This window comes from Juglans regia, chromosome 7, assembly GCF_001411555.2.
Source record: "Juglans regia cultivar Chandler chromosome 7, Walnut 2.0, whole genome shotgun sequence".
Classification (NCBI taxonomy): Eukaryota; Viridiplantae; Streptophyta; class Magnoliopsida; order Fagales; family Juglandaceae; genus Juglans; species Juglans regia.
The window spans coordinates 22,500,425-22,513,776 of record NC_049907.1 but is presented as its reverse complement, the minus strand read 5'-3'; the positions used below and the strand labels follow the sequence as shown (position 1 = coordinate 22,513,776).

Genomic DNA, 13,352 nt, shown 5'->3' with positions numbered 1-13,352 from the left:
TCTTGAAGATTTCAAAATAGCTTTTGGATTTAAATTAATTTTTAAAAGTCGATAATAAATTCAGTAAACAATAGCAAAAGGCTTACTACCTTCTTCCATGTTATAACCAAAAGTCAAAATATTCAATGTAAGAGCTTTTAAAATATGGTGATCATCTAAAGCCAAGGTTAAATCAGAGAAACAATCAAAGTGGACTGGGCCATTAAACAAAGAAGATTGAATTATTCCAAGAATACTAGTTTCAAGATTTTTAAATCTAGCATCGTGTAAACATAGTAAAACAAAAACGTTGATGCATTTCCTTGTTAAATGTTTGACAGGAACCTAAACAGAACCAATATGTAGAAACTTGTAACCGTTTGCTAGAAAATCTTGAATTGATTTTCTATTAAATAAGCAACATTTTTCATGGATTTTTGAAATAACATAAGTCTGTTCAATAGTTTTAACATTAAATTCAGTTTTAAAAGCAGATTGAACCCAAATGATTTTGTAAATAGATTTATTATCAATCTTTGGAATACTCCATCAATTGAAATCAACAAAATCAGTTTCTTCTATAGAAAAATCTTCCTCATTAATGATATCAGGAGGTACAGACCTAGAGCTAATAGATGAATTAAATCTAAACATTCTATTCATTTTGTCATCAATCAAAACAGAACTTCACACTTTAGTGCCTACTTACTATCATCCATATCTCAACCTTATACCAACTTTCCATAAACGCTCTCCTGGCAAAACGGGTCTTATTGAGGTTCTAGGTAGCCAACAGAAAAAGGGGAGTAAATAAGACAAAGTAAGAATTCAGCTCAACTTACTGTTAAATCTCATATTATTTAAAAATGACAATTGTATTGTCTTGATCTTTTGTATAAATGTTAGTTTAGGAGGTTAAGAAAATTCAAAATACAACTCTAATAGTTTATATTTTTTGAAAAAAATTTATAATTATATTATATTATAATTTGAATTAAAAAAAATTAAACTAAAAAAAATTATATACTCAATAAATCACTAAGGCCTCGTTTGTTTTGAGAAAATATCTCATCTCATCTCATTTCATCTAATTATTACAACTTTTCTAATTTCTAATATAAAATAAAATAAATAATTCAATTTTTTTAAATCTCAAAATAAAAATAATATTAAAAAATATACTCTAATAATATTTTATTTAATTTTTTAACTTTAATTTTATTTCATCTTCAAAAATAAACGAGGCCTAAATTAAACATAGGCAAGATGAAGTGCAGTTTCATTCCCACCCCCGTACCGGGGCAGGGTGGTGCGGGTAGCACCCTAAAAAAGAAAAAACTACCCCCGATAATTAGTCGCTCTTCCCGACCCAAAACGCCAAAACCATTTATTTTTCCTACACCCATAAACCCTTTTCGCTTCGCTTGAAAACCCTTCTCTCCGTCACTCGACTCAGCTCCAACTCAAACTTCCAATGAACTTTTCCAAACCCCCGTCCTTTCCCGGGAAAATGAGCTCCGAAAGCTCCAACGCCTCCAAAATTTTCCCACCACCTCAACAGCTTAACCTCCAACAAGCCTTCTCTAACTTTCAACACCATTGCTCTAACCTCCTCCACCACCTTCCCAACCCCTCTTCCTTCAAAATCCATCTCCAATCTGCTCTCTCAGACCTCCAACAACACGCAAGACATGCCCTGGACCCCAAGATTTCGGGCTCTTGTTCTGGGAAGAACCCGGTTTGGGCTCGGGTTGCCGGACCCCCTAACACCCAGCGCACGCCGGTTCCCCAGTCTCGTGGTGGTGGGGGTGTGGCCCTGTCGACCGAGGCCATTGAAGAGCGGCTGGCGGGCGTGCCTGTCTACGCGCTGAGCAATGCCAACGACGAATTCGTGTTGATTTCGGGCGTCTCAAACAAGAAATCTCTTGGGTTGTTTTGTTTCAAGAAAGAGGACGCGGAGGCGCTTCGTGAGCATATCCAGAGCATGGACCCATCATCACAAAGTGGGTCCAAAGTGGTGGCTGTTGCTCTGAATAAGGTTGGCGGTTATATCTCGGTTTTGTAATTAGTGCTTTGCTGTGTGTAGGAGGAGAATGAAATTGGTGGACTCTAAGAGCTCGTTTTGACATTAAGAATATCTGTCAAAAGTAGTTAAATGATTTAAAGATAGCAATGAAATAATTTGATTTAAATATTTTATCAAATTTTGAAAAATGAATGAGAAAAGTTGAATAAAATTATAAAGGTAAAATATTGTTTAAATAAATTTTTTAATATTATTTTTGTTTAAAAGCTTGAGAAAGTTGTGTGAGATTTTATATTTTGTTTGAAAGTTTAAAAAAATTGTAATATTTAGGTAATGATTAGATAAAAAGTTAAAAATTTGAATTTTTTTTTATAAGTAGACAATTGTATTAATAATAATAGACTTAATCCAAGTACACAAGAAGTTATATACGAGTCAGTGCCTATCTAGGAAGAAGAAAAAGAAACAAGAAAGTCATGAATGCCAAGGCCATTAAAATCTAAAGCTAAATAATGTTATAACAAAAAGTGATCTAAGTTCCTCTATAGAGCGTTCTTTGCTTCAAATGTCCGGTCATTTCGCTCTTTCCATATGCACCATAAGATGCAAATAGGCACCATTTTCCATACAACTGTGATTTGGGGGGCACCTCTTAGATTTGTCCAGCTGGCCAAGAACTCAACCACTGTGACAGGCATGACCCAAGCTAGCTCTAACCTGCAAAACACATCATCCCGTAGCTCTCTAGTGACCTCGCAATGCAGTAGAAGATAATCCATAGTCTCACCACTTTGCTTACACATGCAGCACCAGTCTACTATGATCACCTCCCATTTCCGTAAGTTGTCAATCTTCAAAATCTTACCCAACGAAGCTGTTGGTATCCACCACAACCTGTCAATTCCTTGAATGTTCAGTCTCATTGAGTATAAAAGACAAAAAAAATCCTTAAAGCTACCAATTTCCCAATATTAGGCAGCCCTACTAAAGTTCACGTTCCATTGGACTTGATCCCCAGATAGCACCATAACTTTAGCTACTGAAGCTTCTTTTTCACAAGCAATCCTGAAAACTGAAAGGAATACATCCTTAAAGGCGTTATCCCCACACCATAGGTCACTCCAGAATTTAATCCTAGAACCATCTCCCAACATAAGTCTAGTGTGACGAGTAAAAACCCCCCACCCTCGTCTAATATGCTTCCAAACTCCCACTCTATAAGCCTCACTCACCTCTCTAGTGCCCCAACCCCCCAACACACACACACACACACACACACACACCTCCATATTTAAGGTCTATCATTGCCTTCTATAGAGTTTCCGGTTTCATTGTGTATCTCCACAACCATTTCCCAAGTAAAGTCTTATTAAAGATCCTTATATTTCTAATGACTACCCACCAGAAGAAATTGGAGAGCATACCTTATCCCACTTGACCAGGTGGAATTTGAATTCATCCCTCATACGACTCCAAAGGAAATTACGATCAATCCGAGTTGCCACACTTACTGGAATGAGGAATAGAGATAGAAAGTACGTTGGTAAATTGGACAGAGTGCTTTTGATTAAGGTGATTCGACCATCTTTTGACAAGTACAATATCTTCCACCCAGTTAATCTACGTTCAATCTTCTCAATCACTGTATTCCAAATCGATTTAGCCCATGATGCTGCCCCCAAAGGAAGACAAAGGTAATTCATGGGAAGAGAGGAAACCTTACATTTAAGAATGTTAGCCAACTATCAGATATTGCAAACATTACCAACTGGCACCAGCTCTGATTTGTTGAAGTTCACTTTCAGACCAAATATTGCTTCAAAACAAAGTAAGAGGGCCTTCAATACCCGTATCTGGTTTTGTTCTGCCTCACAAAAAATCAATGTATCATTTGCAAACAATAGGTGAGAAATGTTAGGAGTACCCTTATTGGGGTCACCAACCAAGAAACCAGTAACAAAACCACTGTCAACCAAAGCCGAGATCATTCTGCTAAGCGCCTCCATAACTATGACAAATAAAAGTGGAGACAAAAGATCACCTTGTCTTAGGCCTCTCGAGCTGTTGAAGAAGCCAATTGGGATGCCATTTTCTAACACTGAAAACTTCACCGTTGAGATACACCATCTGATCCACGAACAACACCTTTCACCAAAACCACATCTCCCAAGCAAGTAAATTAAGAAGTTTCAATTCACATGATCATAAGCTTTCTCCATATCCAATTCATGTAAGATCCCCTTATTGGAAATAATCTTTCCCAACACCTCCCCTAGACGATTTGCAAGCATCTTGGATGTGATTTTATGCACCCCATTTACAAGCTAATGGGTCAATAATCTTTCACTTCTATTGGCCCAAGCTTCTTAGGAATAAGTACAATAAAAGTGGCATTTAAGCGTTTTTCAAATTTCCCAACCGAAAAAAATTCGTGAAACCACCTTCATTAAATTCTCCTTCACCACATCTCAACATGTTTGGAAGAATCCCATAGAGAAACCATCAGGACCAGGTGGTTTATCTTTAACCATTTTCCTCACCACCCCATGAACCTCCACCTCCTCAAATGGTCTCTCCACTCATGGAACACTTTGTGGCTCAATGGACTCAAAGGCTAGTCCATCAAGCTTTGGCCACCATCCCACTTGTTCAGTAAATGAGTGTTCAAAAAAATCAGCAACATGCTCTCGAATCATAGGAGTCTCTGTACAAGCCACACCATCTATATTGAGCATTTCAATAGTATTAGTTCTCCTATGAGAGTTGGCCACTCTATGGAAGAACTTCGTACTTCGATTGTCTTCTTTCAACCACAATGCTCTGGATTTTTGGCGCCAAGAGATCTCCTCCAATAATATAACCTCTCTAATTCTGACACTAATTCCGCCAACACCTCTCTCTATCAAGTCCATTGTTTGAGCCACCGTCTATAGTTCTGTGGCTATGGTCGTCTATCAGGACCTTTGCCGGCAAGGTCAGGAGCCTCCCTCCGGATAGTCCTGGATCGTGGGCCCCTTAGTATCTTTGGACCACCAGCCTTTTCATGGTCATTTGATGAACCTGCTACCCGAGGCCCATTAGACCTTGCTAGGTCCCTTGGTTGCTTATTACTCCCCACGAGTTGAAGCCCAGCTTTCTTGCCTACACCCATATGTTTGTTAGGCTCAATATCATTCCTAGCTGCAAAGCCCAAGCCCGTAGCCTTATCCCAATCAACACAACGTATTAGAGCAGCCACCTTCTCCTGCAGATCTGTCAGTTGAGATTGCATGTTCTTTAGAGTATTGTGCACGCCATCGTCTACCTGAGCGACAATGGGCCTGCCACCACCTCCCTTCCAGTGCACCCAGTTTGAACCCATAGTGTGTCGGGCCATTTCCGTTCCCTGCCCTTGTAGGCATCTCATCGTAGTTTGCTATTGAGTTCTACCACCACCAGCCCCGCCACATGAATATTGCACTTGGGACTGCATCGGCGCCGTCGTTTGCACTAGGGCCTCCTTCTACGACCGACTTTGTGTTTGGCTTCCCATCCCTGACGGTTTCTGTGATACTTCGCCCTAGTTACGACACACGATCCCCTCCCCTGAAATGGCCTCCCTCAACGCATTTTCCATCCTCCTCCACCCCGTCCCCGCCATGTCTTTTGGTACAAAGATAAAATTTCGCCTTCCACCCCTATCGTATTCTACTATTGCCATGAAACGGCCATTGACATTTGAGCACCTTTGTGCAATGAAACTCTGGCACCCTCCCTTGATGTGGTATAAAAATCCTTTGCCCCCCCCCCCCTTCACACGCTCTAATGCTTTTGCAAACCATTGCACCGTAACCATCCCAAGTCTCACTTCCTTAACTATCTTCCAGCTACTTTCTGTAATGAGCAAGGAGCGTCCTTCCTCCCTCCCTTCCTCAAACGAAATGTTTTCGATTCTATAACTAAAGTTCTTCTGAACCCCATCCTACTATGCGACCCTACAACTCACTGCTCAGTCATGATCTCACCGCTTAATCCCACCAAGCCTCATCGGAGTTTTTGTTTGTTCAGAAAACTATTGGTGGTACGGAGAGAAAACTTTTGGTTGTACTTATTCCCCAGTGGATAGCAAAACTCTATTTCTTATAATTTGAAATTGAAAAGTGTTTTTGTGTTTAGGTGATGTTTGGAAAGGAAATATCTGAGAATACTTGAGAACAATTGTGTTCTCAAACGGACCTTAATTCCTTTTATGCTTTCCGACAGGTTTTTCAGTTGAAGCATAATGGGGTGGCCTTCAGGTTGATCCCGGAGTCTTCGCAAGTCGAAAACGCACTTAGGGTAAGTGGTTTAGTTGTCTAAAATTGATGAAAAAATATACATTTGTGCTTTTGGCGATTGACTTAATTTGGACATTTTTATTGGAAGTCTACTTGTGCTTGTATTTATTAGGCGAAAACCATAGGCATTCTAACGCATGTGTTTCATGAAACTGATAACTATCTGACCTGCCTAGTTTTGTAATTGTGTATGTGCCTGCCTGCATGTACTATAAATATAGCTCGTCACAGTACCTATTGACGATTAAATTAAAAATACATTTTCCCATCAGTTTCATTTCTTTTCATTATTTCAAGTGTGCTAACGTGAGAATTGCTATAAGAATATGTTATTTTGATCTAAATAATTTTGGGATAGTAATGTAAGCTGCGATTGATCCAATATTGAGAGGGCTGAACTTTGAAGTATAAATATAATCACCCACCCTAAACTCCAACGGAGCAGGTTGAAGTTGTCATGGTTTATTTACCTTCAGCGAAAAATTCTAGAAAATTGTATGTTTCTGAGCTTTCATTCTAGTCCTGACTTTCATCTATAGACAGTAACGGTAGAACAGAGACCTTTTTTCCTTCCCTCCCAACAGAAGCTTTTGTTGTCTGTAGAAATCTTATGAAACACTTTCTGAGGAAATGCCTGGCAAAAATACATCAATTGGTTTGTTCGTTGCTATTCAAAACATATGTAAATATATGACGATATTTGACACTTGTCCTCAGCACCAACACTTTCATTCTAAGACCTGAAAGATGATCCATGGACTGAAAATCAGGACTCAAAACTATTCAAGAAGGCTTAACTCAAGCAATCACTCTAGAGAAAAAACGATATTCACTTGCTAGATTCGTAAAAGTAAGAAGATGATTCATCTTTTCCTTTTCTTAGGCCAATACATGGGCTTATCAAAAGTTGGATAAAATCATAGGAATGAATACTAAACTTTATGCAAGGGAATATAGTGACTAGAATTTTCAAAACCTTGATACTCACTGTTCAATTCCCTTAGCTGTTCATTTTGGCAAACAGGGATTTATGAAGTCGATATCAGATGAAACAATTAGGTTTCTTTTTAGTTTTGACTGTACACCCGGCATGAGTCAATAAGTACAACCATGAGCAACATAGACAATCCAAAGTTCTGTTTATCCGTGAAATATCATCATGAAATGGTTAGGAAATCCTTAAAGAACACTTGTTGCTATGAAGCTAACCATGATTAACTGCAACAATTTCTCTTGGTGTGACCCTAATTAACTTACAATAGAGAACTACCAAACCTGCTCTTTCCCATGGTTGAGGTGAAACGTTACACCCCACAGCAAGTACTCATTTGGTAGAGTGCTACCTGTTCAGTATATGACATAAGGTGAGGTACTGTATTTTGTTTTTTTAATGTTTGTTCCCTTACCACCATCCTCCTCCTCCTTGAAGGAGGAATACGATCACTTCATCAATGCCTATTTGAATGTGCTTTAACGGGTAGGCAGTTGACTGAGCATCAAAATGAATTCATCTACCTCAGCCAGTATTGGCAGAAATCTGAGACACTTTCTCAGCTGAAAATTTTATGATTAATTTTATAATTCTTTAGAATCCATTTACCGAAGCCTACTTTTGAGCTCACATCATAATCGTTATATGCAGGATCATATATTAAAATATATTCTCAAAAGATCTCTAATAAATGATATAAAGAATATTTGAACAGCTCATATAGTGATTCTTATAAATTTTACACCGATAATTGTCTTCAGAAACGTAAGCTCAAAAATTATATGGTTGATCTCAGCCAAAAATGTATATTTTTGTTCCGATTTTTAAAATAATTTTTTACGCATGAATATTTGTTGATTTTACCTACTTTAATCACTATATAGCGGTGTCTGCATTGTACATGAATATATATATATATATATATATATTTTTTTTCTGTGTAGGTGATGGAAGAGGTTGGTATTACTGACGATGGCTTCTCTGGCGTTCCAGTTTTCCAGGTTCCTTTCTAGCAATACCCAATTCCCACTCTTTCAGTTATCTTTGTATATATATTGATTAATGAAATAACAAGGAATGTTTCAAGCCATGTAAAAACTACTAAAATAATTGAATGAAATATATAACTACACACAATAATTTAGGAAAAAAATAATGAATCATTTGCCACTTTCGACCTTAATAGTTACAGTTGAGCCAAATCAAGTTTAGAAAGTCATGGTTGCTTCTTTTATTTTTCTGATTGGCTCCTGGAACAAAGTCCCAACTAATTCTAAGGGTGCTTGGCCCTCAGCAAGGAGTTTCCTGCAAGTAAGAAATCATAGTTACTTATCAAAAAAGAGAGAAGAAATCATAGTTTACACCCAATGCGATGACCCTTAGAAGTTGTTTGCACCCAAGGGTTTGAATCTTAGATCTGGAGGGAGCATACCACAAAGGCTCTTACCACTTGAACCAACCCCTAGGGGTGGTTGTTACTTACATTAAAAAAAATCATAGTTTAAGTCTAGGAAGATAACACTTCAAAATACCTACCATAGCCTTATCCGATACATAGCTGACATGGATTTATTTGGATATGGCAATTTGTGTTTTTCTTTTTTCATAGACTGCACATATGTGGCAGGGTACTAGGAAACAAATGCATACATGGAGTTATGTTTGAAGGGTCTACATTATTATGTTTATGGTCATCTTAGTCGTCAAATTTATGAGTTAATGTGAGAACATGTTATGTGATAGATTTGATAGCCACTATGGTTTTGTAAACTTTCTTTTTATTGAACTGAAAAGGTCTGCTCAGAAAAGAATAAGAAATCCTGCAGTGTTTGTAATGCACCATGGTAAGGTACTGAAAGTGGCAGTTGATACATGGGGTCTCCTATAGGCTGGGATTCCCAAGGGTTGCCTTTTCCTAAGAAAGGAAGATTCTAACTGTTGGAAACCAAAACCTTGCTTTTTCAATAAATTTATCATAACAAAGAAATATGCTGTTAAGGATCTAAATCATAAGGCAGTTGGGATTGGTTGACAGCACTCTGTGACCAGTATTTAAATTGTATTGCGTGGATAAGCTATGCAGAGAATGATATTATTTGTCGTTAATTTAATGGTGGATAAATGATATATTAAATATAGTATGTCCACTTGAATCAGCATATTTTTTTGTTTTACGCCCCGTAATTTTTCCTCAGTCGGGCTTAGGCAGAATAGCAGAGCAAGTACAGTTGAGTTGACATGCTTGTTCCCATATAGGGCCTACATCATTTTTTCTAGTTCCTAATCTGTAATTAGGTGCGCTCTATTGTATACTTACTGTGTACTTGGGCTTTACCAACTTGATTCATTGAAATTTTCTTATACTTATCAAAAAAAGATTCCAAAAATGGGTCCATTTTGAATTTGCAAATTTGAAATTGGCCCTTCCGTTCTCAATGCTTTGTGTTGCACTTGGTCATGAGTTTATTGTCAATTATGACACATTTGATTTTTGGCACTGAACAACCGGGTGTTTCATACTTGTCCAAAAAAAAAAACTGGCTGTTTCTATTTTGGAAACTCTGGCCTGAGAAACTCGGTAAACTATAATCTCAAAAACTGACAGGCCCGGGTTTCAGGCAGAATAAACTTTTTTTATATGAAGTTGAAAATTTTACTGAAAAACACAAAAGGCTTGGCCCAAGTATAGAGGATGCATCTGCAAATGGATGACATGCACAAATCGAGAAATGATCCAATTTTTTACCCATTTAAAAAAGTATAGAGGGTGTGTACAAGAGAAGCACCTGATTAGGAATATAAAAAGGTAGAAGAATCATGAAATTCAGCCCATGAAAATTTACAGCAGCTGTCCAAAGAAACAGGGGATTTCAGAAGAAGGTTTTAAGCTCTTCCATTGTTGACTCATGGTCCTGAAAATTTCTATCATTCCTGCCCCTCCAGACACATTACAATAGATGGAAGCCATCTTTCACATTGCTGTACATTCAGGCTAAATAAGCAATTCAGATCCAGATGTCTGTAGATGCCCAATACTTCACTTGGTTAGAATTGTTCTCCCCGAAATTGTGGGAATATGGTGTGTTTTGGTTCATTCTGTGGGATTATAGAGGGCCAACTATCGTTGCATTGCACAAGACGGTGCCGTCTCACTTCGCTTAGTTGGTTTGCTATTTCAGATCATGGTTCATTTCAAAAAGTTCATTAAGATTGATTTGGTATGTCTGCATATTCATACGTATAAATAGTATAGACAAATGGACAAGTCTTCAGCCTTAAGATGTGGCTCTCTGTTGTAACTATAAGATTTACTTTGGTCCCCAGATATGTACATTCAATCTTGATTTTGCACTTCTATTTTAAATCTTTGGATTTCAGTCAAGGAGCTTGATTCTGAGGAGCGAAAACAAGAGCTATCGTCCAGCTTTTTTCAGAAAGGTTGTTGAGAAAGATGGCCATTTCAACATGCAGTATTCTAATTCTGTCATGTTATAATTCTTTTCCTTATTATTTGTAGGAGGATTTGGAGAATTCCCTTCTAAGGGCTGCCAAGGAGCAGAATCAAATAAATCCTGCTTACAAACGAGGAAACATTCAGGTAGGTTTCCTAATTTCTATGCCTTGCGAAGCTTGTTCTATTCACTTACTTTATTTTATCTTGTAGGTTGCTGTTCTTGAGGAAGTTCTCAAGGGAATGAAGGTAAGGGGCCTTCTTTTGGAAGTTTTGCTTTTCTTCCTCTGGTCAGTTGGCCAGAAGATGGTTTTCATTTGAAATAAGATTGTAAGCTTATTTGCCTCGTTTGTTTTCTTGGATGTTTGTTTCTTGTCTCCTGCATAATTAATGGCGCTGTATGAAATATTAAAAGCCATCTAATATTTTGCAGGAGAGTTCTACTCCAAATTGGGATGACGTTGTTTTCATACCTCCTGGTTTCGATATTTCTACTGATCCCACCCGCAGATAGGCAATTACAAAATGAGTTGGTCGTGACATCTTCATGTAGATCATCAATTAAGTGATAATATGAGAACGGTGTCTCATGATTGATTTTGGGATCATCTCACATCGTTCATGTAGAGGGACTGGACATATAACTAGCAAGCAAACGGGTACAATCATGTACCACCTCAGCAATGTGAAGTATGCTATATTTTATTGACTGCGAGACAAATTTGGCTATCTTTATTTTCTCTGTTTTCTTTCCCTGAATTAAGTATAGCTTACAGGCTTGACATCTACATACAATCAATCAATGGCTTGATCTTGAATATTCACTTTAGAAACCAGGTGTTTCAAAATTGGGAAAACCTTCAAATCGGTCGGTCGGGTGTGTATTTTGCTTTTACACCCACCAATGAAAACCCAACACGTAGTATATCCAAGGTAATTATAGAGGGTCGGCATATGAAGTAACCCTCTCCCTTTTCCCTTCTCCCCTCTCGCTTCCACCCCCCCGCGGGGCCCTGCCAGAAGCCCTTCTTATCCCTTGAAGCCATTTTTGTCTCAGTATCTTTCCGATTCGAAGGCCATCTTCTCCCTCGAAGTCTTTTTATCTCTGATTCAAAGCCATTCTTCTCTGATTCGAAGACCTATTAAACCCATCTTCATTGTTGTAGGTAGTAGCAGAAGGCCTTCTCTGAGTTGTATTTGCTTCCCCATCCTTGGCGTAACCAACATACCCTATTGCCCATCACTTGTCCTTGCATAGTTGGCCAACCTTGAAAACATACTTTCATTCTTAACATAAAACTTTCTGTACCACGAGCATGCCGATCTATATATTAGACTAATGCCAAAAGTTAAAGGTCTGTACGAGAATTATTCTATTTGCCAAAAACCAGTATATGTATAATAAGACAAGCAGTGAAGGGGTCCAAAATATCAATTTAGACAGTATATTGATGAGGGAGAGAGCAGGTCACGGGGTGGGGGGAGGGAGGGAGGGAGAGAAAGAAAGAGAGTGACGGAGGATGGGGGAAGAGCAGAACTGTAAAAGAAAAATAATCACATGTGTACGAGTCTATGTTGTAATTTGCTGCATTTCCTACGTGGTAGCTTATGATTTGCTGATGTAAATTGAAGCAAATCACCCGACTGGCCTCAAGTTGCTCTCTTCAAAATTAGCTAACATAATAATGTTTTATCCTTTCACCATTTCCATGTAAAGGTCCAGCATTTGAGATAGACAGCTTTAGAAGCTTATTCAGTGAACTTAACATGGAGTGATCTGATTAGTTTAATTAAATAGGTTATGTTAGAGTTAACTCAATACCATCATCATCTTGGGTGCATTCTTTGCCACTTATTCCATTGAGAAAACATTTGTATCAGCCGGAAGCCGTAGCGCACTCAACGTATTGAGTGTAAAAAAAATAAAAAAAAATAAAAAAAATAAAAATAAAAACTGATGTGAGGTGTGTTGCGGCTTCCGGCTGATGCGTAACAATTCCCTATTCCATTAAGTTACCCTAGAAGAAAGCAGGTATAATGTCTATAAAAGTAAACAAATGTGTTTACTCTTGGCTAGGGTTGGCTGAAGTGTTGTAATAAGATGTTGGTCCATCTTCTTGTTGGTATGAGTTTAATCCATTTTTAAGAAAAGCTGATGATTTGGACTATTGCTATAATTTGTAGGCCTTGAACAAATTTGGTATATCTAAGCAAAAATCATGATGTCAACGTTAACATCCATGTTCGAAATTTCTCCTCATAAAAAAAAAATATATATATATATTTGTAGTTTTAAGATATTCAAATTTTACGTACTTTTTTTTTTAAAAAAAATGATAAATTTAAGATTCATATAAAAAATAAATTTTTTTTTAATAATAGATTTTTTTATTTTTTTGAAAGGAACTCGAGAATTCACACCCTGTACTGTACCAGTATTAATTAAAAAACTGAAGAAATTGGAGCTTTAGGCCTTGTTTGTTTTTCAAAAACATTTCATCTCATCTCACCTCATCATTACAATTTTTTTAAATTTTTACACAAAATAAAATAAATAATTCAACTTTTTTAAATCTCAAAACAACAATA

The 13,352-nt window shown here is 37.5% G+C and overlaps 1 protein-coding gene across 1 annotated transcript; it reads left to right on the top strand.

The window, feature by feature from the left end:
- Nucleotides 1-1,323: 1,323 nt before the first annotated feature.
- LOC109016678 (protein TIC 22-like, chloroplastic) lies at nt 1,324-11,498 on the top strand. Its single transcript, XM_035692521.1, has 7 exons — nt 1,324-2,017; nt 6,248-6,322; nt 8,257-8,313; nt 10,691-10,750; nt 10,830-10,910; nt 10,977-11,012; nt 11,197-11,498. Exons 1-7 carry the CDS (start codon nt 1,454-1,456, stop codon nt 11,275-11,277), a joined length of 954 nt encoding a protein of 317 aa, XP_035548414.1. The 5' UTR covers nt 1,324-1,453; the 3' UTR covers nt 11,278-11,498.
- The last annotated feature ends 1,854 nt before the right edge of the window (nt 11,499-13,352 follow it).

Excerpts from the sequence above, each read along its gene's own strand:
- LOC109016678 (XM_035692521.1), top strand. The coding sequence starts at position 1,454 with ATGAACTTTTCCAAACCCCCGTCCTTTCCCGGGAAAATGAGCTCCGAA. Across the intron at positions 8,314-10,690 it reads CTGGCGTTCCAGTTTTCCAG|TCAAGGAGCTTGATTCTGAG; the intron begins GTTCCTTTCTAG and ends TTTGGATTTCAG. Across the intron at positions 11,013-11,196 it reads AAGTTCTCAAGGGAATGAAG|GAGAGTTCTACTCCAAATTG; the intron begins GTAAGGGGCCTT and ends AATATTTTGCAG.